The 25,162-nt window shown below is 47.4% G+C and overlaps 1 protein-coding gene across 1 annotated transcript in view; it reads left to right on the top strand.

The window, feature by feature from the left end:
• Positions 1 to 25,162, top strand: part of MMP24 (matrix metallopeptidase 24) — a 744,834-nt gene that overhangs the window by 448,536 nt on the left and 271,136 nt on the right. Inside the window, exon 2 of the mRNA XM_069652218.1 lies at positions 1,558 to 1,706. Within this exon, the coding sequence (XP_069508319.1) occupies positions 1,558 to 1,706 (149 nt within the window). The remainder of the gene's footprint in view (positions 1 to 1,557; positions 1,707 to 25,162) is intronic.

The raw sequence follows: 25,162 nt of genomic DNA, 5'->3' as shown, positions 1-25,162 counted from the left end.
TCCATGGTGTGACCTTGAGATTAAACTAATGAATCCTACCCCGGGACTCGAACCGATGACACAGGGTGCTCCTTATGTGTTGGTGATACACTGAGCAAGGTCTACTACTGCATATTTTTGCATCGTTCATTTCCTGTGTAATCCACACATCTTGTGCCGCTGCTTCTTCAACAAGAGGCCAAAATAGAGATGTTAGGTTATTATTGAATGTTCGGTGACCTCAGTAACTAAGTTCGGCTCTGATTGGTCTAGAGTAAATCATGAGAATATATTCAATCCAATCAAAGTCCAAAGGTTAAGGGTCATGAATGTGACTTGCTGTCTCAGTCCTTCTTACATATTTCAAGGTACATTGGAATGCACAGAAATCTCCAGTTCCATGAGATAGTCTCCAGGGCAAATAAAAGCCCTGTGGGCACTATAAGCACTTAAATATCAACAAATGTGGTCGACCAAGATATCAACATACCCAAAACATTGAGGTAGGAAAATAAAAAATTGAAACCATTCCACGAAATATGCTAGAACTGGTTCCCGAATGGAAAACGAACCCAGTCCAACGATAAGTGACAAGGGAAGTTACCAGCCATTTCAAAAGTGCAGACATGTCAACTTTTGATTTTTCGATTTTTTGATATGTCAGGTCACTCTTTTTGTGTTGATATTCACATTCTTATTTGCAAAAGTCTATGAGACGGTGAGGAATCTATTCAAGGTACTTGTGAAATAGAACTCTGTGCCCTATGTCTTGATTTTGGCACTTGGTATATGAGGTCGCATTGACCCGGGTAACAATGGAGTCCTTGATTCCTCTACTCCTTTAGGAAGGGGCAATTTCTGAAAAAAGTTAACCTTTGGGTGTACTCATGTGCCCATGCGCCCATTGGTCTGAATATTTCTGAAATAATATTTTCTTCCACACAATATTCAGACCAATGGGAGCATGAGTACACCCAAAGGGTAACTTTTTTCATAAATCACATTCTTATTGGCTGTCAAAATCAAGACATACAGCCTCATTCTGAGTGTGCCGGTTTGGTAATAATGTGCCGGTATTACTGCATACTGGCACGTTACCACACTGGCACACTCCAAATTTGCCAGCAGGATGCTGGATTTACTTCCAACTCTGACCTGGAGTTATATCCGCCACGGTAGTTGCAAACTGCTGGTATTACTGGCATCAGTGCCGGTAATACCAGCAAATCCCACCACGGAGTGCTGTTGGACTCCATGGAATGGGGATTTACCGGTGTTGCCGGCACTTGAAATCTGCAGGTAATTCCGGCAGACCAAACGGTATTACCAGCGAAATCCCGGAAAACACGTAATGAGGCCCACAGATATGATGAGCCGGAGTGTAAATTTGAACGTGAATCAAATGTATCTTGAATGCCTATTTATCTTAAGCATAATTAAAAATTGAATTGGAAATAATATGGCGATTGCTTTCCAGAACAGCATGAAGATGGAGTCATCCATCACACCGCTCTCATGTGGTTTGCCTTCTGTTTTACTGACTTGTCTTAATGTCTTTGTCTGTCTTCACATTTTCAGAGCTGGCTAAAAACATATGGCTATTTGCTTCCATATGATATCCGGATATCCGCCTTGCACTCGGAGAAGGCCATGCAGTCCGCAGTGGCAACAATGCAGCACTTCTATGGGATCCCCGTCACGGGAGTGCTGGACCGCACAACAATCGAGTAAGACTTTCCTTGTCTGGTTTTTGTGTTGTCATTTCCATCAATATTCTGGATATTGGCTATTGTGTGAAATTTGGAAGACGTTCGCCATATGTATGGCATGACAAAGGTTTTCCATGTATCCACTCTGCTTGAACGGGCAGAAAAATGAGGTACGCTACCTGTTTTCTCAACCACCCAACCACTGCGGGTGGAAATGTCTCTGACTGGTGAAGTGGACCGTGGGATTTCTCATATCAACCCACCAGGGATTTGGGGAGATTTTCAAGAACCTTTGCTGCTGGTCATGGCAAGAAATACTGGTTCCCTCCGAAAGCTGCCCAGATAAAGACCACCTAAGTTCTGGTTTAAACTGGTCAGTTTGTGCCCTTGCCCTGCCATTTCCTTTTCAGCAAAGCAGCGCATGTGGCCAGTGGAGCCTGAAAGTGTGGCAGCATTAGCATGGGGTAGAACTGCTAACTCCCTCCTTTCTCCAGCAATATGGAGCAGAAGCTACAACTGGCAGGGTTTTACCTAACTGCAGGAGCAGTGCTTTAAGTGGGCCGGGGCTAGCCGGGGCTCCGTCCTGGCAGTCTCTGAGTTGGGTAGCTGAGCAGGGGCCCTGCCAGAGCTCACCCTAACTAGCCGCAGTCATGCCAACCTGTCAGGCAGCCGAGCGCTGCACCTTTACACGGCTGCTTGCAGGTGTTAGCATTTCGGATTCGAAAAAAGAAAAACCATTGCCTTTTCTTTTTTCTAATCTGAAATACTGACACCTGAAGTCAGCTGTGTAACCGAGCAGTGCTTCGGCTAAACCTTCTGCGCGTTGTCTCTTGATTGAGAAACAGGAGGAGGGCTGGGTTGGCCAACCTCTCCTTTTGTTTCTGAGTAAAGAGCTAACATGCGGCAGGAAGCCCATTAACAGTGCTTGGTTAAAGGGCATCCACTGCGTGTTAGCTCTTCGCTCAGAAACAAAAGGAAAGGCTAGCCAACCCAGCCCTCGTCCTGTTTCTGAATAAAGAGACATCACACAGCAGGCAGCCCATTGCATTCAAGGAGCTGTGTGGTTAAAGGGTTACCTGAGAGGGACAGCGACCCTCGCAACCAATTCTTTAACCACAGCTACTTTAATGCAAGGGCCGGGGGCCTCTTGTTGGGGGCTATTGTTGGGGGCATGGCCTAAGCACTCATAATTGGGCCAATCCCTTAACAAAAGCCCTGCTTCCAATTATCACCCCAAATAAAGCACTGTGCAGGAACCTCTGCTGGACACTGCTGAGGGTCCGTAATGTGCATTATACAGAGTAAGCCGGAAATGGACAGACTTGCTGTGCCCAGTCCCCTACTCTCCTGTCACACGCAAAGGACTGCAGCAGTCTGCAAGATCCCAAATTAGAGTCAAATGCAAATACTTTGGCATATCAGATGTCCTGCAATCAGCCATCACCTCGCCCGACTGCAGCCTGCTCGGTGTCAGGTAATATTGTCCCCATATATAATGTCACCAAACAATATAGTCACCGGTAAACGGCATAGGCAACATTATTTATGGGGACAATATATGGGGTAAATGGGAGCGGGAGTTACCGGGGTCCCCCCCGCTTCTTTTAAAAGAATGTGGACGTTGCAGGGGTGTCCCCCACAGGTTCCATATGGTAATATTGCTGCAAAAAACAGCGCCAGTCTTGTATGGCGACATACTATCACATTGAACCGCCTGTTCTTAATATTTGGAAAACCAAGAGTCTGTCACCGATGAGCCCGAAGACCTGAGCGTCTCTGGGGCCAGAAACAATGCAGGTCACCACAGGGGATTATAGAGTCTCTAAGCAGGCACGAGAGAAGGGACACAAACCACACCATTGAAGCAGCTCTAGGGGAGTATGGGTCTAGAGGGAAGAAGGAGAATAGGGCTGGGATAGTCGGATGCCACGGACAAGGGACCCAAAGTCATAATTTGATGGGGCATACCCCATTACAGGCACAGGTAGTTAATGTGGGAGGAGAATCGCTGAATGGTGACATAGGGCCTCATTACGAGTATGGAGGTAGCCATGCCGCTTTTACCGGGTACCGGGTCCGGGTTCCTGGAATGGGGAATTACCGGGCCATTCCAACCTTGGAGGGCCCGGTAATTCCCTTTTCTCAAGACCTGGACCCGGTACATCCCCATTCCCATTTGAGCCCCCATAGGGCTCAATGGGAATGGGGAGGATGCTAACAACGGGCCTGTTAATGACGGGCTTGTTGTTAGCATCCTGGTCTGCTAGCGGGTCCCGCTAAGGACACCTGGTTTTACCAGACGTCCTTAGCGGGACCCGCGAGCAGACCTCGTAATGAGGCGGTAGATGGTTGGCGGCGCCGGCAGCTCTACTGGCGCCGTTAACCCTCTACTGCCTGGGTCGTAATGAGGCCCAGAGTCTCACTTTTATCTTGGAGCATAGCAGGGGTAGGTCCAAATTTGAAAGGAAAGACATAAGAGAGCTAATGCAGATATTTGAATTCATTTTTTTCCAGGAGGCCTGGACTCAAGACAATCTGTTCATACATGGTTTCCAATCATTCCAGATTCCAGCACAAAAGAACATAAGGGGCCGATTTTACGGGGCGGGGGCAATTTTTATCAAGTTCATGTATGAATGCCATCGCATTGAACTAGATGCCCCACTCTGCTGTCTGCAAGTGGTAAAGGCCATTCTGCATGCTTCTATAATAGGCCTCACAAGTCACATAAGGGGCATTGCATGACTTCTAGTGCCACTCCAAATTCTTTTTTTTACTGGCATATATTGTGGGCAAAGGCATCATGAAAATGCTTTGGGAAATGCTTTTGGACACTTTTGGTCATGTGCATCTAATTGCAAACCGCCTAAATGTTTGCCCACTTTTTCACAGAAAGTGTGCTATCAAATGTTCTATTTTAATCCATTATTCAAAAATGCTTCTGGGGGACCCATTTAGGTGGTTCAGGCTCTCTCACTATGCTGGGTGGCTCTGAGGGAAATATTTTCACACCTCAGATTAAAAAATGTGCCAGCCGCCACTGGGGTGGACTGTAGCCTGAAGTAAGTGGCCACATCATTTAGCCATCTTTTTTTGTACCATAGATCCAGTCTTCAAGTTACATAGAGCGCAGCTTTAGCAATCAATTATTAGACTTGGTCATTACTCATGATTTTGACATTGACGGGTTGGGGACTTAGTCATGGTCTTAGTCTGACCACACTGTGAATGAGTTTGGGCTCCTTCCTGAATCCGCATATGAACAATAGGACAACAAGGAGCATCTTTAAGGCCAGCCAATATGATATGATATGATATGATATGGCGTTTATAATGGGCCGATGCACAAGTGTTTCAAGGTGGGACGAGGCAAAGGAGGGGGAACAGAGGGAAGACAGAGACAACAATCTTACTCGGCAGGTGACATTGAGATCGCGCAAGTGAAGGCGAAGGGGGAAGGGGAAAAGTGCGGGGGCAAAGGGGAGTGGGCAGTGCAGTCCATGGGATCGACAGTAAAAAATAAATAGAATAAATAAAAGCAATAAATAAAATGTGCGGCCAGATGGTGGCAAGTGAAAGGGTAAGTGCAGACATCAGGTGTCAAGTGCTGGTAGTGGACTGAAGGGATACAGAAAACAGTCCCCAAGTGCAGGGGGTGCCAGGGAGGCAGTGCAGGTGTGAAACTGGTGGTGAAGGGGACCTGGACTCGAGATCAGAGGATGGCCAGGTGACCAGTGCAGTTTCAGCCAGGAGATCAGCAGGGGAGAGGAGGAGAGAAAGCAGAAGCAAAGAGGAAGGTTTTGAGGTGCTTGCATAACCGGAGATGATTCTCCTCAAGTTTCAGGGAAGCTATTCCAGAGGGAGGCCCAAGCCAAAGAAAGATATCTACCACCAACTTGTTGCTTGGAGAAGAGACTAACTCTGAGGGAGTTGGAGGCGGATGAGCGAAGAGCTCAAGAAAGAATATATTTAGAAAGACAGAATTTAAGGTATTGAGGCCCCAGTACTCAGAAAGCCTTGTGGACAACGCAGAGGGTTTTGAACTTAATCCTCGCAGCCACTGGGAGCCAGTGCAGAGATTTCAGAGATTTCAGTCCTGGAGAGATACGATCCCTGGGCTTGAGGCCAAGGACAAGTCTCGCAGTCCTGGTCTGGATAAGTTGCAGAGAGCGGAGAGTAGAAGCAGGCAGTTTTAAAAAGAGGCTGTTACAGTAGTCCAGCCTAGAGAGAAACATAGCTCTGGAGACAGTGAGCTTCTGGGGGAAGGAGAGGAAAGGAAGAATACCCCTGAGGAGTTGCAGCTGGTACTGTGACTTCTTATGGGGAGAAAAGGAGAGTGTGGAGTCGAAAATGACCCAGGCGTTTTTAGCCTCGCAGGTGGGAGCAGGAAGAGAACCAAGAGAGGCCGGCCACAGAATGACAGGAAAGGAGGGAGCAGGTGTGCCGATGAGGAGAATCTCAGTCTTACTGGCATTAAGGCAGAGATCATTGGCGGCACACCACTCCTGGATAGCAGACAGACAGTCAGAGAAGAGAGATGGAGAAGAAGTGGCGGAAGGGAGCCTGAAAATGAGTTGAGTGTCATCCACATAGCACAGAAATTTGGGGCAGAGGGCGGCAATGCGGTGAGCAAGAAGTGCCAAGTATTGGTTGAAAAGCCAGGCAGAGAGGTTAGACCCCTAGGGAACACCGCAGGTAGAGCTAGGGATAGAGGAGAAGGAGGACCCAAGTTGGACATGGGATGGTCAATCGGAGAGGAAAGAGGTCAGCCAAGCCAGGGCCTGATCAGTGATACCTAGGTTATCACAGAGATGGTTGAGCAGGATGGAATGGTTGACCGTGTCAAAGGCAGAAGAGAGATTTAGTAAGATGAGGACATAGGGGGTGTTGCAATCAAGGTTAGAGAGCAGGTCTTCACTGATGTTCAGGAGAGCAGTTTGCATGCTTCTGGCAGCTCTGAAGCCGGCTGATGGTCATGGAGACAACCAACAGATTCAGTGTGAAGATTAAGCTGGGAGATGGCCAGCTTTTCCAGGAGTTTGCCCAGGAAAGGAGTGATACTGATGGAGATTGGGCGATAGTTAGCCGAGCAGGATGGGTTGGCAGAGGAATTCTTAAGAAGAGGGTGCACACAGGAGTGCTTCAGGGGGGAAGGGAAGACCCCAGTGGCGAAGTAGTGGTTTCAGAAGTCAGCCAGAGCAGGGGCCAAGGTAACAATGTGGTCCTTGATGGTTTTGGAGGAACAGGGGTGAACCTGTTTTGACCAGATTTTCATTGATCGGACTTGTCTAGAAACCTTGTCTGGGGAGAACAGGGGAAAGGTAGAGAAGGAGGGAGGATAGGTGGCCGAAAAAGGGCCAGAGGAAGAGCAGGGAGTAGAGGGGGCAGGGTGAGAGGAAGAGAGAGTGAACATGATGTCCTGAGTTCTAGAGATGAAATGAGAAGCCAGAGCCGTGCAGAGGGCCTGGGAAGGGACAAGAGAGGTAGAGACTATGGCAGGATTGGCCAGCTCCTTGCAGATTTCAAAGAGTTCTGCCGAGTTATGAGGTGCCGCAGAGACTCAGATTTGGATGTGGGCTCTCTTCTTGGTGCGGACAGAGATTCGGTATTGCCTTTGGAGCAGGTGGCAGGCTAGTTTGTCAGAGGATGTACCAGAAGCACGCCATTTCCTCTCAGCCACTCTGCACTTGCGTTTAAGGGTGGCGAGGTCTGAGTCGTACCAGGAGTTGCACTTTGCTTTGTTCCAAGCGGATCCTCATGATGGGCAAGAACATCAAGAGTATGAGAGATAGCAGAATGGAGCATGGAGAGGGCTGTGTCAGGGTGTGAGTCAGCCAAAGAGGGATGGGGGTGAGAAAGTGGCGGTGAAAGCCTCAACTGACACACGCTTCATGGGTCGGAAAACCGAGAAGGTATGTGGTAGTGCTGGAGTTGGCTTGGCCTGACGTGTGGAGAGAGTGAGCTGGGAGGAAAGGAGAAAGTGATCACTTCAGGAGAGAGAAGTGGTGAGAGAAATAGAAAGGGGAAGGCCTGTAGAGATCAGAACATCCAGAGTGTGCCCTGCAGAGTGAGTCTATGGACTCCTGAGACTTGTTAGATTCCAGGGCCCACTGCTCATTCTCTTCTGCTCACCCTCAGCACTGTGAGATGGCCTTATGGTGGCCTAAAGCACTATACACACACTCGGACTACCCCATGCACAGGTGCACACCCATATCGCCTGCACCTACCTCCAAATGTTGTGTCGGTCTCTTACAGCTGTCATATTACGTTTACATTATGTAACTTCACTTCATTTTGTTTTTATCGAGTAAAAGCAGTTTTTTATGGTATCGTGTCCTTTTGCCGACACCAGCTTTTCCGACGGGTGTTTTGCCATGGGAGGTTTGCTGAAAATTCCCATCGGCATTTTTGGGGGGGGTGGGTGGGAAAGGGTAAATAAAGGATTGGGTGAAGGTAAATTAAAAAAAAGATTAAATTCAGGGGCGGATTGTGGGGGGAACCCCCCACAAATATTTTTTTTTTAAAATTCGATGACGTTTTCCAGCAAAACTCCCACGGTAAAACACCCGTTGGAGAAAAGGGGGTTGGCGAAATGACATGGAACCGTTTTTTATTGTATGCTTTCACTGCTTGCAAGAAAGAGAATAGCCAGGAAGGGCGGCGACTCAGCTCGACAAAGCCTTGTCTTTAAAACAAGACCCGCAGCTGAGCAACGAAGCTATAGGAATGAACACTAACTCCCTCTGGAACACCTCGTCGTACATAAGACTGTGTCAGCCTCAGGAGCCAATGTTTTTTTTAAAAGTCCATCTGCAGCATGTTACTTAATCAATACCGGCTTATGATGAGTCATGGAATATCCCCTCGGTTGACATTAGAGATATTGCTTTATCTTACCGTAACCAATCTAGAAATGATATCACCATGCTGTGCTGGCAGCACAAAAGATGAAGGCTAGAATTGTGTTAACGCTGCCAAACCTGGCCTCTTGCGCATCCGGATACGTGCAGACTAGCGCAGCTGTCTTCTCGCTGGCGAGGCTGCCCAGCCACCATTTTAGCTGCTACAAGTGCATAATAGATTTGCGAGTCAATGACATTTGTGCATGAGCAGCGTCATACCCCAAGTTATTATGTCATATATTCCAATAACTGGCGCAGTTACGCTCTATTCTTCAACGACAACAGTGCTTCTCTTGCGTCGCAATTGCTGGTTGATGAGGCCCGAGTCACCAATTCAGCCACAGATCGAGGGATATACACACATTTCGTATAGGCGCATTATAAATACCCAATGAATGAAGATAGCAGGACAATTACCTGCACCCAAGTGCTTATTGACTCCTCCTGAGGTCTAATAGTCTTTAAGGAATGTCTATTGGCCCTTGTATTTCTCCTTCCTGCACATAAAATGAAGATGTGTATGAAAAATTGTCTTTGCAAGATGGCCGCTGAACAAATGGCATTTGGTATTTGTATTTTTTGTATTTGTATTGCGCAGCCAAACAGAACTACCTGCATTTAGGCACAGATCATAACAACAACTGCTCATTACCAGAGGATTTACAGAGGGAGCAGAGAGAGTATATGTAACTGGAAACAGTACATGTTAAGGGCTTGACGGACTGCCGGCAGAGAAGTCATATTTCTCAGATCAAGAGGGAGAGCGTTCCAGAGTCGTGGTCCAGGCAGTTCTTCGTGGTTACAGAGAAGAGAGAGGGTGTCTCCCAAAGTAGACAGGCATCCAACGGTGGACGAATGAAGAGGTGTATTGAAGGAAGCCTGGGAAAGCTCAGAGGTGTAATGTAAGTGCAAGGGAGGCAGCAGCAAAGAGAATTTGTGATAAGCACCAGAGATTGGGCTACTCAGCATGTGGTCTGTATCTCTAGTTATAGATGCATTCCAATTGGCTAAGACATGCGCTATAACTGGCCCACAGGGCTAATTAGCAGTACTTTGCAGAGTGCACCCTAGGTAGATTTGGGGGCTGCTTTGCAGAAATAAAGGTCCAGACAAGCACATACATAATTGTAATGGTTCTATAATTACTTTTCTTCTTTTATAGCACGCTTAGTAGTTTCCAAGTGTGGGATTGGGATTCGACCAGAGTTGTCAGGTCAAAGGCGTTGCCCCTGAGCTATCCTTCCTCCCTCCCCTACAGCAGGAGGGCAAAGAAGAAGGAAGAACAATGGAACAGGAAGAAAAGGCAGTCAATGATGGTGACCAAGAATGGATGTGAACCATGTACTGGACAAACAATGAGGAATCCCACTAGGGGTGTACAACGTTTCGACTTGAGACTGCACACAGATATAAGGGAGGCTCAATACCTATGTGAAGGTTACTATAACGGATGCCACCCTGCAGGCCCATGGGAGAGGTGAGGCAAGAGCGACTTCTGTGTCTGGACCCCAACGCACAAACAAGAAGTGCACTTACATGACACAAGCAAATATGGGTCCAGCTGGAACATACAGTGGATGCCTTCGGTGAGAACAGCATGTAAACCACTGTTACATTAAATACACTATAGACGACTGGTAGGAAGAGACGAAGGAAAGGGCAGAGGTTGCCATTAATCAAAACCCTGCTTAAAGTTGTTGAATAGTCCTGTTAAGTGCTTTACCTGTAAAGTTAAAATACAGCAGGCCTGTGGGCAGTGACTGTGCCATCCGGATAAATGTATGCCATTCTCACTAAGAAGAGCTGGTACTGTGCTCTTAACCAGAATAGTGGTCAAGCCACCCCAAACACATGCTCTGAATGAGGAACAAAATGTTGGGGGGTAGTAGCAGGTTATCTACTCCTCTTCCCACAAGCCTTTACATTCAAGACACCCAAGAGATTTGCCAGGCAAGGAATGGGCACAGGGAACGGGGCACTGCGGACTACCCCCCGTATCCATCAACGTCCACCTTTTTGGACACTCATCGGCTGTGCAAATCTCAAAGCTGTAACAGGCAGCCCACAGTGCGATCCCTGCCAAGCAATGCAACACAATGATTCAACACTCAATACTCCACCTGGAAAATGTCTGCGGCTGATTAAACCCCAAAACTGAGAAGTTTGTACCAGAAGAGCCCCAGATGTGTGACAAACGTGGTCATATATCTGGACTCTTCGCTCAACTCCAATTGATGGTACCCTTTGTTGAAGTCCAATTTTGAAAATACGATGGCACCATTTAGCATATGGCCCATGTCTGTAATTTGTGGAGCATGATGGCGTTCTCTCAGTATGGCTTCATTTGGCTGGCACATGTCTACACATATTTTGATATCCTACCAATCCCTTTTGGGCACTAGAACAATCGGTGATACTCACAGAGTGAAACCCACCTTACGCTAGATGATATCTTCAGCCAGTAGTTTATGTAGCTCCTCCTCAATCTGCCATTGTATGTTCACTGGAATGCCACAGTAGTGCTGGGCCACTAGAGGTATCTGGGGATTGATGTGCAGGCTGATCTGACGATTCTTTAATTTGGCCAAACCTTTGTACAATGTAGGGAACAGTTGTTCTATCTTGACTGAGGGATCTATGTATTTGTGAGCCATGAGTCTGTATAGAATATATACGAGACCCATGTCTATCGCGACTTTGAGACTTAGGATACACCGCTGTCAGTTGCAGCCTCCAATACATGCATGGGAAAACTTTTTGCCTGTGTTTTGTATTTGCATTGTGCCATGAAGTATCCTTTGCATGGTAATGGAGTTTTGGATGCATATGGGTAGATGTTCACCTCCGCAGGTCGTAGTCGGTGAGCATGTGGGAGGCTGTTGTAGACTTACTCACTGATGACGTTTACTGTAGCTCCGGTATCTGCTAGGAATTCAGCCGCCATGTCGTTCACTTGGAGGAGCAGTATCAGACATTGTTCTTTTGCTGTTGGATTTCCCATTGCATATAGGTAGCCCTTTTTCCTTTAATCTTCACAAGGGGGTTCTCTTCTTCTCACGTCTTCTTCTGCTGTCCATCTGTGACTGTTCAACTATCTTTTGGGTCTCTGTCTGGATCTTGATACTGTTGTCTTGCTCGCCTGTCATTCAACTGGCGCTCTCTCCTGTGTCTTTCCTTCTTCCATTCTTTCTCTGTACCTTTGATGAAGTGGCCAGTATTGTTGGCTCACTGCTCCTGGGGGACTTTGCGTTTGTTTATCCATGCCTTGTGTTGGTCTTCTACTACTCCCTTCGCCATGTGCCTGACTGTGGTGCATGCGACACACGGCTTTGAAGTGGTTTTCTCCCCCACAAGCTGAGCATTGTTGTTCTATGGCTGGGCAGACATCTTCATGAGGAAATTCATATGCACACCAATAGCAGAATGGTGCTCCATGACCTTTGTGTGGAGGCATTGTTTCTATTTTGTGAATTTCCGTTTTCCCATGAGAGATTTCGATGTCACTCAAACCCTCCACGTGAAGTGCCATGCCCGCCTCTGTTCTCGCCAAGCGTAGAATCTCTTCCAGGGACGGTAGCTTCTGGAGCAGCGCCTTCCCGAATTCAACACATTAACAACCTGCAATGATCTGGGACCTCAAAGCTTCTTCATTCGAGTAATTGTTGAAGTCACAATGTTTAAGCCGAATGTGTAAGTGCATTATGTATGTGTCCATTCACTCCCATTTATGTTGCTTTCTTGTGTGGAAAACGTGCCGTTCATAATCCACATTGGTGTGGGGTGTGAAATAGTCGATGAGAGCTGTTTTGATGTTGGTGTATGTGTCCGTGGACCCGGCTGCCAGTTGGTCCACAATGTCACGCACATTTGGGCCAATTGACAGGGTCAGCAAACTGTGCATCTCCTCTTCCAGAGGCCCTATGGCCTTGATGTGCACCTCGAAATCACTCATCCACCTCAAATTGTCTTGCAGCCTTGAGGGCAGAGCTGCAGGTGGTGTGACAGGCACTGTTAGATCCTCCTCCTCTCACATGGTGAGCCTGTGCTTGGTAGCAGCAAAGCACTCTGCAGCTTCTCACTGCCTTTGTTGTAGTTGTCCGGGGCAGGGGGATCATTAATGCACCTGAACTTGCTTTGTTTCCTAGTATGTGAGCTGTGCAGTAGCTATGCAACGTTTCACTGGCCCTTCCCAATATGCACCGTAGTAGCTGCATGTGGACAAGCTGCTGGTCCCTCTTGAACGTGAAGCATTCCGCAGTGCTCAGTGATCACACGCACTTGTGATAAGTGGTCCTACATTGGTGGCGTGTGCCTTGCACTCACCCAACGATTAGGAGCAGCTCGACTGTGCTCCGCTCCTCTTTGACGTACAACAACTCCCCGCTCTGGCGTGGCAAGGGCCAATCTGTCCTCTGATGTGCCGCTGCGCCGCTCAGCAGGCTTGCAGGCTGCCCTGCCTACTGAAATAGCATTTGGTGCCTGATGTCACCGACCACTGATCCCCGACACGGGGATTGTGGCAGGCACAAGGCCGACTGCCTCATCGCCAATTTGGTGGCCCTCAGGAGATGTATGCACACACATACAAGGTGTTTCCCCGCACGGTTCCTCCGTTACTCAAGACACAATGAAGAGCAGAGATCAGAGTATGGTGGCACACAACTTTATTCCCTGTATTCCTCCTTACAGCTAAACTCCTCCTTATCCGGTTCCTCCCTCCCCACACCCCGTGCCCGTGGCTTGCCTCTCCACATGTGACACTGGAGCAGCTTCACGGAAGTTACTACGGTTACCATTTTTCCAGCTTTGATCTTTTGGGTTTCCAGCATTTCTAAAAGTCCATATTGCTCTCTTTATGCACCTTACCTTCTTTTATAACACGCCCCCTGCCAGGAGCATCAGGGCCCCTCCCTCTGTTAAGGCTGTTGGAAGCAACGTGGAGTCTGATGCAGCTTGTGACATTAGGTGGCATGGCGCCCTTCTCCTCCCCGCCTTATTCCCCATTGGCCCAATCAATGGAGTGCAGGAAAATTAAGGGAGAGGCACAATCCATACTGCTCCTGCAGGCGCCCCGTTCAGCTCTGTGAATCATTTCTTTAATATCAGCCACAAGGATTGAGCCAGAAGGATAGCTCAGGGGCAATGCATTTGTTTTGGAAGCAAGACAGCGCATAGCAGCACAGGTTCGAATCCCGGGCTCGCACTTGGAAACCGGTCCTGGTATTAAGTGCATCATACAAGAACTCCTATGTTATTATTATTAATTAAGTGGCAGGCGATCTTTGGCCATCTGCAGTGATGGGATAAATCAGCTTCAGGTGGAGGCTCATGGCATCAAGGAAGCTGCCCTTCTTTGCTGCTACTTTGGGAGGGTGCTAGCTCAAAGATGGTTGAATTTGAGAAGTATGAGAGGGCTTAACTGTGGAATGCTTTCAAGTGCAGGGATGTGGTTCCCTGTGGAACGCTTTCAAGTGCAGGGAAGTGGATCCTTTAGGTGTGCAGACTCCAAGTGTGCACTAATGTTCATTCTGTGGTGCAGACTCACTGAGTATTCATCCCCAAACCCCACCTTTGCACCAATTTGAATTGACAAGGTTGTCCTGCAGCTTTAGAGATCTGCCAATACTTCTCCCAGAGCCGGGCTTATCCACTTAGCTGAGAAGGTGGAGACACAGGGGAACATGAGCACAGGCCTTGAGGTTTCTGTCAGGATGAGGTGCGTCTGCAAGTTGATATGTACCCATGGTTACTAAGTGAGAACGTGCTGGTCCCAGAGAGTTCCTGGTGCCTTGGCCATGCTTGCACTGCTTGCGTTCAGGCATGTAGGTTACCTCTGAGGCTCATCATCAGGGAAGATATATAGGCTGCGGGCACAGCTGTCTTGCTTGCACCTGCTTTCCATAGTTGCTAGTTGTCAGAAAAGCATTGGACATTCTTGGCCATTCCCAAGGGATTTTACAAAAAAGACTGCAAGGAGACCTTTATTGGATTGTAAAGCATCACACAAATGACATTAAGCAAGACTGGATGTGGTCCAGGGCTGGTCCCAATGTTTTCACCTCAGGCCACCGAGCGTGCCCCAGCATCTCCGAATCGCCAGAAACAGGCCAGCTCTTATTTCACTGTCTGTGGTTTTGGAGTCTGTTTTCTGTGTTTATCTTCTGGTGATCTGCCAGCCAATCTATGATCAATGCACGTGTAGAAAATGCAAATGTGACTGTCTTTTTGGTTTAGAAAGGGCCTCCTTATCAGTGGCTTCTCTTCTGGAGTGTCTCAGATGGGAAGCATTGGATGAAAACGTTGGGAAGTGCGAAAGTGTGGCTTACAAAACTATGGGGCATAGACTAATAATAATTAGTGTTACTCTTCAGGGATGATATTTCTGAAATTCAAGAGGAAAGCGGAGAAGTAGGCCCTGAAACCCTTGCCTTACTCCTACGTGCGTCCATGTTTTTGTTTGGTCGTGTGATTGGCCAGTGGGCTGTCTTGAGCCACAGGTGAGGGAACATGTAGGGGTGGACGGTGCTACTGGAGATAGAGCTTGTCTAGTAGAAGGCTCTAGCCTACCCTGTCTCTTTTCTTTAGTGATCTTATAGCTGGAATTGCCCTGGGGGAGAAGGAAGTATCCTGTGGTACGCTGGGCCCCTTCGTCTTGTGTTAATGGTGGGGAGGGGGTTGGGGGAGTAGATATATCTTTGAGGATCAGCCCGAGAGACAAACCGTGTCAGGACTCTTGGGCAGGCTGGGACTGGCCGTGTCAGGACTCTTGGGCAGGGCAATAGGGCAATGCCTGAACCAATACCCAAAATACTAATGTAGGCCAGCTGTTTTGGCCAAAGTGGGCCACTTTTTTTGGGCAATGTGGGCCACTTTTGGTTGATTTGCTTCACTATGCGGCTAGTGGTTTTGACCGTTGCTGAATAATTATTCTTCAAATTGCGTTCAATTTTTATCAAAAAACTCCCCTTTGGGTACTATTCAAACAGTCTTTCACAAAAGGAATGGGCTGCCATTTGCAACGGTGGGCCACTTTATTATGGGTGCCCGAGAAAATATTATGCCCCAGTCTGACCCTACTCTTGGGGCACTGGCTTAGCCCCCTGAATAGCTGTTACCACGGCACTACTTTTGGAAAAAGTGATTTGGCTAGAGCTTGACCAGTCATAGCGGGGTCTCTGGCAAGAGACCAACACACCCCAGGAAGCACTTTTCAGAAGTGGTTAGGTACATGCCAGGGTCTTCTTTACTACTGGGGTGCGCCCTTTATTCCTAGGAGCAAGTTGTCAGGACCCCGGAAAATCCGATGCCATCAGGATAAGCCTAGAAAATATGTACCCAAAACCGCTCGGTGAAGATGGCAAGTTTGGGGGGGTGACCATCCAGTTCTCATTGAAGTCAGTTGCCTTGGTGGCGCGCCAGTGCACGTCCCCTTGAACATCAGTGTGTTAGCAGTGCCAGTCAAAGCACTCCTTCTCCCGAGGGATGGCAAGCACTTCTATTGTGGCATATCAGATTCAACCAGTGCCAGGGGAAGTCTGGCCTGGGCTGGTTAAGCGCATGCGCTGTAATCCTTTAGGTAGACGCTGAGTCATAGGCCTAAACGTCAGATGGTTGACTGAACATGTTATCCTCCTGAGGGCAATAATGCGAGTTATTGAAGTCATTTGTACACTTTATAAGGTGCGTAGACACCCCATTCCGAGTGCTGCACGTTTGCCAAGTGCATTGATTATTACTGTCTGACATGGCCACCACCAAAGGTATGACTCTGAAAATATGGGTCAGTACTTTCCATAGGGAAGTGAATGATGGACTTCATGTTTTAGTCTGTCAGAGTGCCCTGTTGGTCAGTACAATACTATAAGACTATCACGCAGTGCTTGCTTTCAGTTTGAAGCTAAATCGATGGTGGTGGGGGTTGCCTACAATTAGGGGGCGGGGCTTAAGTACAGGTGAGTGTACACAGGCCACGCCCCTAACTAGAGCCCACGTCCCTCGCTTATGTCGGGTGGAGTCCTATTAAGAGCTGGAGAGCTGGAGCGACATTGCATTTTTATCTTTGGTGCACCCAGCCCCTCCTTTTTGTCCCAAATCACGGACTCCGAGGCCCACTGGGGGCCAGTGCCTGTGATTAAGAAACAAAGGGAGTGGTTGGGAGCACCAAAGGTATGACACCAGTGGGTCCCAGCTCTCCTTCTGGTTCTTCATGTGGGGCCAACACCCAGAAGTCAGCCCTTTCATTCAAGCACCTGTGTGGTTAAAGTGCTGCCTGCTGGGTCACTGACCCCTGCAGGCTAAGCGTTAACCTTTGCGTCTCCTTGTGTGAAATGGCTGCCTGCTGGGTATTGACTCTTTTCTCACAAACAGAAGGAGGGCTGTGTTACACGGCACCTCCTTTTGTTTCTGAGTAAACAGCGAAACATATCATAACACGTTGCAGGCAACCCATTTAACCAAAGTGCCGCACGGTTAAAGAATGCCATGCAAGTGTCAGCGCATTTGATAAGAAGAAAGAAGAGGCACTGATGCGTCTTCTTTTTTACTAATACGAAGTACTGACACCTGCAGGTCGCCCTTTACCCGTGCAGCGATTCAGTCAAATGGGCTGCCTGATAAATTGGCATAGCTAGGGCGAGTTGCGGGTGAACCTCGGCTGGGAGCCCTTTTTGGCGACAGCCCGGCCCACTTACAGCTCTGGCAACATGTTCCATTTAACATCACACATCAACATGGGTATTAGCTCCGTTTACAAGTTCCCAGTTTCCATACGGTTGTTATTGGGTATTAGCCGTTCGGCCGGTTTCATAACACTTTTAGAAAGGCAGCTCACCATTGTACAGGACATCTGCGGTCCGGGTCTGCAGTATCCGTGCTTCTCTCATCTTATGGTGGCATCCATTATAGAGCAGAGGGCGAGCTTGGTGGTCCGGCATGTTGGGCAGCCATCTTGCACTGGAGCTCGTATGCAGAAGGAAAGTGCCACGTACAGATTTAGGCTTGGCTTCTGTGTTAGGTACCAAGGGAGGCTAGATTAATGTGAGGCGCCGCGGCGCGAGCTCGTGGAGAACACACTCTGGGATCAATGAACGTCATGTTCACATGATATACTTTCCCTCCAAAACGCATTACGCTTGATTGACTGCGACATTTTTCTTTCTCACAAAGATCTACGCTCTGTTTCAAGTTCACTCAGAATTTATAACGTTGCTGGGCAGTCAGAAGAGCGGCGGATTCTGCGTACTTCCTGCAGATTTAAAAAGCACCTGTGCACATCACACATATATCATATCATATTTTAAATTAAGCCTTATTGGCTCAAGCCACGGAAATGAGGGACGTTATGTGCCCCTAGGCCTGAATTTTGATCCTTAACATAGCCGGGTTCTAGGCGACCCCCAAATAACCTGTCAAACAAAAAGAACCCATTCAATGATGGCCGCTAAGCAACGGATGTTCAGTGGCCTTTGTTTGTGCCTAGGTGGCTGGTTGGGTGGCGCAGGCAAGGCGCAGGGATGAATAGAGTGGCAACGTGGTTGCGCCTGAGGTAACTGAAGGGAGGGTGTGGGGCCAGTGATAAGCACCCGTTACTACGGAAGTACCCAGGATCCATACACACACACACACAGAATAATGTCTGAAAGTCGTGGCTCAGATTGGCTCTCAAGAGTACAAGTTTCTACTTCAGTTTCTAATATATCATAGCATAGTGTGGTGGCCTGGAAGGAACACTGGATTCAGGGTGGTTTAGTACAGGCAGTATTGCTCTATATGGCACAAAGGGCTATCTGTGCACAAACCTTAAGCATCAGGGGAATCTCTGGGACAACCACTGCAGTGAACTGTGGGATTGTGTTCCTATCAGTGTCACTGGATACAGTCAGAATGGCAACCATTGCTGTTGGATTTACAGCAGTGGGCTTACACCATTGTAGAGTTCAGCTTGTGCTGCTGAATTGGTAGCTGGTTCAGGCAGGGGGCCTGACTGTCGTATGCATACTTTAGGCTGCAGGCCTGGTCACAGCAAGAGGAGTGCCGGAAAGTGTCCTACTGTCTCCCCGTCCACTGAGAGTCTGGCAGGCTCCGGGAGCAGTGTGCGCTTCACACGCAAAGTCTCGCAAGATCTCGTCGCTCAGATCCCGCGAGGCCAGTTCCTCACATATCTCCTTTTGTCAAACAGCCTGGTCCTACTCCATCACAAAGTCTCTGTACTTGGTTGGCCTTCTCTTTTCTCTCTCGGGTCGATTCTCACAGGGTGAGGATCTTGGTGGCAGGAATTAGAACTCCATTGCTGCTTCTTGACCCTGTGATCCTGGGGTCCTCTCTCTCTGTCGTTCTCCTACTTCAGGTTTGAGATCCTTTGGATGGCGACTGTCGCAACCCTCATACTCAATGTTCTCGGTCTCTATTATCTCAGTACCTTTGCATGTATCCTGACATTCTGTTAGACACTCTGTTCCTGTGGATTCTCTCTTCCCTGGAAGATTTCTTTTGTACATGGCCACTCTATCCAAGTTCCATCTTTTGCTATCTCTGGTGTAAATGTGGTTGGTGCCTCTTTGCGCAACCTTTATTGGCTGTCTGTACTTGGACCCTGGTACGTGTATTTGTTTGGTAGCTTTATCTTTACCACATCGCGCATCTCAACTTCTGTCAGATGGACTGCTCTGCGCATGTTGTGCTGAGCTTTCATTTGATCCTTGTTTTTCCGGATTCTCCAGACCACTTCTCTCATGTCAATAGCCTCATTATGCCTCACCTTATGTAGCCAGGGCAATACTAGTGTGGATGCAGCCCTCCCCCCTCCAGGCTTGGACTGGCTTATAGGGCAATAGGCCCATGGCTGACCCAAAAAAGCAAAATGCTAGCGTGGGTCAGTTTTTTTGGTCAAATAGGGCTACTTTTTGGGGCAATGTGGGCCAGTTTGATTAATTACTTCCCTTTGAAGCTAGTAGTTTTGACCATTGTTGCTGAATAAATATGTTTTAAATTGGTGAATTCGCATAATATTTTATCAAAAATCTCCCGCTTGGGTACCATTCAAACAGTCTTTCATATAAGAAATGAATTGTCATTTGCAACTGTGGGACACTTTTTCCTTGGTGCCCAAGATCATTTTTTGCCCCAGTTCGACCCTGCCTCCCTCTCAACATTTGGAAAGGTGACTCTGCTGTGACTGCATTGGGTCAGGCGGTGAGCAGCTATGGCTTCTTGACAGTTTTGTGAAGATCATTCCTGCAGCACATGCTAGTTGTAAGGCTCCTTTTATTAATCTATTGGCATGCTCTACTAATCCTTTTGCTTGTGGGTGGTAGAGACTGCTTGCAGCTGTCTAATGTTGTGTTTCCTCAGAAATGCTTCCATGTCTTCAGTTGGATGCTGTTGTCCGTGACTATTTCCTTGGGTAAGCCTTCCCTCTGGAGCACGGAATTTAACACTTCTATCACGGTAGTTATGGTGATGTTTGGCACAAATTCTACCTCAACCCATTTGGACAAGTAATCCACTAGGACCACCCCGTACTTGTGGTCCGGCAACATGTCGTCCAATGGACCAATGAAATCCAGACCGATTTTATGCCATAATCCGGAGGGGATCTCAGTGGGGTTCATGGGTGCTTGCCTCACTTTGAGTGTTTTGTCGCTGTTCGCACACTCGTGGCCCCTCTCAATCATGATCCTGATCTCTTGGTCCATGCCCGGCCACCAATACGCTTCCTGCAACCTATGCCTGGCCATGTTGCAGCCGAGGTATACTGCGTGTGCCCTGCACAGTATCACTTTACACATTCCTCTGGGATGTATTTTTTGGTCACCTCTCACAACGAGACCATCCACTTCGAATGTTTCTTCATTGACTTTCGAATACGGGCGCAGACCTTCCGGAATCGCCCTTTCATTGGGCCAGCCATTGCGCGCCCAATTTGCCACTTTACTCTGTGACTCATCTTTTTCTAGTTCTTCCTTCCAGTGGGCTTCGCTCATCTCCAGGAATTCTTGGCTTCCTAGATCCTTGACGGATGACACTATACATTCGTCCTGAAGGAAAGTGGAGCTCGAGGTTCTGCGATCTATCAGCCTTGACATGCAGTCTGCCTGAGCATTCCTCCAACCTGCTATATGTAGGATTTCATAGGTATATTCTTGCAGCTTGGCTGCTGTTTGAGTCAGTATTGGCATTGAAGTCTTGGCGCCTCCTGGACTCAACATGTGAATCAGGTGCATGCCAGCATCTCTTTCCCAGTGGTGGAGCAGTTCTTTTCCGAGTTGGAGAGTGCTTTGGACTCAAATGCGAGTATATGCTCCGTGCAACCTTTCTTTTGTGTGAGCGTGGCTCCTAGCCCATAGGCGCTTGCATCCATGGTAATGTATGAGTCCCACGTCGGATTGAATGGTTTGAGGCATGGGTGTGGACAATCCTTGCCTTGCCTTTGTTGAAAGCGGTCGTTTGGAATTGGCACCATTCATACTCTGCTCCCTTCTTCAGAAGCTCCCTCAGAGGGGCAGTTGTTTAGGAGAACCTTGGTACAAATTTGGCGTAATACTCTGCGAGTCCAAGGAAGGATTGCAGTTCATCTTTCAATGTCAGAGAGGGGCTGTTACAGTGGCTTGCAGGAGGTCCTTCATTGGGCCTACTCCTTCCTTCTATATTTCCTTTCTGAGGTATTCCACTTCTTGGGCTCTCAGTATACATTTTTTGTATCTCAACCTAAACCCTGCCTCTTGGTGTTTACTCAATACAATCTTCAGTGCTTTGTCTTGGGTTTCTCCATCTTCCGCATATATGAGGATGTCATCTTGGAAGTATGACACATTTTCGATTCCTCGTAGGAGGGCATTCATCATCCTCTGGAAGGCGAAGCAGCTGAGGACAGTTCGAATGGCATGCGCATAAATTGATACGTGCCGAAATGTATGATTAAGGCCGTGAGCAGACAAGATCCTTTATGTAGACTGATCTGGTGATATGAATCACGCATGTCCAGCTTTGAGAAAACGGTGGCCTCTTCATCAGGAGAATTAGTTTCTTTAATGCTGGGTAACGGGTAGCTGTCCGTTATCACCTCCATGTTGAGACTGCGTATGTTGATGCATACCCTTATGTCATTGGTCAGATTTTTTTTTTATAAAGACCACGGGGCTCAGCCATTCAAAGGATTCTACTGTTTCAATGGTGCCCTCCTTGACCATTTTGGACAGTTGAGACTCAAAAGCATGTCTTTCCGGTTGCTGTAACAGGTTTCACTTTGTGTTTGAAGGGCACTGCATTGGGCTTGTGCCGGAATTTGTGAACGTAGTCCTTCATTCTTCCCAGTTTTTCAAAATATAATGCAGTGAATTCTTCACGTCGGCTTGACTCTCCGTCTGCTTTTACCAACAATACTTGTTCATCTGTGCTGGGGTCTAGACAGATGCTTAATTTGTGTTGATCGTCCCACCCCAACACTACTGGGCCTTCCTCCGAGAAATATACTTCAGATATGGTGTGTCTGCCCTTAAATTCTAACTTGGCCTTGAAAAAACCCGACAGGTCTACTGACGCACCCTGAAGACTGTCGGCTTGTGCTTGGTACTTTTAACTTCCACCAATTGCTGACCCACCATGCTTTTGTATGTCTGGGTAGGGATAATCATCAGATCTGATCCAGAATCAGCCATTACTCGGGTATCATTGCTGTCTACTTTTATCGTGCAATGGGGTTTCTCTCTCCTGGAGCATGCAGAGTTCACCATGATGAAGGTCAGTCTCTCGACATGCCCTTCGTCATCGCTTATGGCTCTTTCGCCCTCGATGCTTGTGACATTTTTTCCCTTCCACCTGCAGGCAACAGTGAAGTGTCCAAATCTCCTGCAATTGGAACATTCTTTGTTCCTTGCTGGACAGTGTCTGTTACTCGCCAAGTGCTTTATGCTGGTGCACCTGTGGCATTTCAGACGCGTCTCTCATTGTGTGTAAACCTCCTGGGTTTGTCGCGGTGTCCATTCCAATGTATCACTGTCATCTCAGCAGCCGGTGCCATTCCTGCTATTTCCTTTCAACTGCTTGTTGTCCTTTCTTCCGCTCTCACTATCTGGACGGCTATGTCCAGATTCAGTTCTTTCTTCAGGATAAACGTGTCCTCCACCTTCCTTCTATTTGTGTGCACTACCAGCATGTCACAGATAACGTTTCGGCATTTTCCCCAAATCCACACAGAGCTGCCAGCTCTCTCATGCGGGTAATATAGTCATCAACAGGCTTGCCACCCTCTTGTTTTGTGGTGTAAAACTTAAGCCAGTGCAGAACTATGTTCTCTTTGCTGGAGACCCTTTTCATGATACAGTGAATTGCCTCTTTAAACATGTCGTCACCTTTACCCCGACCAGCTCTGGCTTGAGATCTGCGAAGATCTGCTGCCCTTTGACACCCATTGCGATGAGCAAAATGGCCCTCATTCTGCTACCTTCAAGACCTCCAGATAAGTGGTGAACAAAGGTCCCCATTATAGCCAAGGTATTCTGGGCTTACCTGTGGACTGGCGTAACAGTCGGGGTGGGGTAGGGCCTTGCATGGTGGCCACGTGGGACAGTAACCCTGGTCCTGGACGCCAATTATGTGCTGGCCTGGAAGGAACACTGGACACAGGGCGGTTTAGTACAGGCTTTATTGCTCTATATGGCACATAGGGAATTCTGTGCACACATATTAAGCATTGTGGGAGTCTCTAGGAAAACCACTGCAGTTAACTCACTGTTGTGGGATTGTGTCCCTATCAGTGTCACTGGATACAGTCTGAATGGCAACCACTGCTGTTGGATTCACAGCAGTGGGCTTACACCATTGTAGAGTTCAGGTTGTGCTGCTGAATTGGTAGCTGGTTCAGGCAGGGGGCCTGACTGTCGTATGTATACTTTAGGCTGCAGGCCTGGTCACAGCAAGAGGAGTGCCGTGGAGCATCCTCCTGTCCCCTGCTTCGCTGAGAGTCTGGCGGGCTCTGGAGCTGTGTGTGCTTCACATGCGAAGACTCGCGAGATCTCGTCACCAAGATCTCACGAGGCTAGTTCCTCACAAATAGTGTGATGCTGTTGCTTCCATTCTGTTGGCCAGTCTAAACACAAAGGTTAAATGGAGGTAATTTATAAACAAGATAAGACAAGTAGTTACAGCCCAAGTAATATCGTTTGTCCATGAATAGTTACTCCAGGCAGACTTGTTATCACCAGCGTGCCTCTGAATGGAAGACCTGACATAACCTTTAGTTTTGACTGACTGGGGCAAATGCTTATAAAAATGGGTACTCCCTGTTTTTTTGGTATCGGGGGGTCAACACTGTCAAATGGGAGACTTATATAGAAGAAAAAAGGGGGGACAGGTCGACTACCTCTTTCTTTAGTCCCTGAGACTCAACAGATCAGGAAAAGCCAATCTGGTTTGATCAAAGATTGTTACAACCACTATTCATACAGCATATTTGTTTATTTTAATACATATTTAATCATAACAAAAGCTAAAAAGAGGACTCCAATCAAAGGACCTAAATATTCATCTTAAAAAGACTTGTTGAAACTTGTGCAAAACCACTTACATTCCTCAAAGTAACAATACAGTGTACGATACAGTGAGAGAATCACAAAAACCTAAAACATAAAACAAGGGAAAGAACAGTTTCAAAATACTGTTAGTTTGTATTATTGGTTTTCAAATATGGGAAGGATCTGGTGGCAAGGGCCATGATCATTCCTGCATGACTAAATGCGACAATGTATTCAAAAGAGCAGACTGTATTTACTTAAAAAGTTTTATATACAGTCTCTCTGTTCTACTAGACAAGATTGTTTGAGAGATGTAAATCGAGTTATAAATCCTCAAAAACACCTCTGTAGCGCTTAAATTGGATTGAGAAGGAGAAAAAACAGTTGTTCACGGTTTCCTCAATTATAGTCGACATATGTTTCGGCCGTATATTGACACATACAGTTCACCCTCACAGTGCTGTTGGTCTTATTAGTTAAGGCCGTCTTCAGGACAAACAGTTTGGATTTTGACATCTAGTATATACTTCCCCAGTTCTCAAACTTCCTTATTACACATTCTAGAAAAGAGAAAATTAAAAGGCTGTTTTTAAAAAACACATATAAGAGTGTTCTTTGGTGGTTTTATGCCTCAAAATATTGGAAGAGGAGTATCTTGGCATTCCTATTCAATTGCTGACCTGTATCTTTCTCAGAATTCTTTGAGACTGGTAGAAAAGTTTGGAAAGTTTTTTATTAGCGCCGACTGGCTGCTTGTAGGTGTTCAGTGCCACAAGGTCACCGTGCCTACAGGTACTTAAATTAGTGTTGGTCCTAATCAGTTTAGGTGTATTATTTGTTTCTTATTTAAAAAAAGATCAACCATCATTCCATGTCATATAGGTACCTTCCAGGTGTATGCAGAACAGCTTGATGTTGTTATATTGCCGTCCTGTGGTTGATGGTAAGTATCTTGAAAGGTCTTAGCCGCTTTTTCACACTGCACTTAATTTGCAGATGTCACCCGCCGTCTGAAACAAAGCAGAGTGGGAGGTGGAGATCAATTATTTAGCTCCTAATA

The sequence above is a fragment of the Ambystoma mexicanum genome, chromosome 3p (assembly GCF_040938575.1).
Source record: "Ambystoma mexicanum isolate Mex_15411 chromosome 3p, UKY_AmexF1_1, whole genome shotgun sequence".
Taxonomy (NCBI): Eukaryota; Metazoa; Chordata; class Amphibia; order Caudata; family Ambystomatidae; genus Ambystoma; species Ambystoma mexicanum.
Note: the sequence above shows the minus strand (reverse complement) of the source record. Positions and strands in the feature narration are given on the sequence as shown.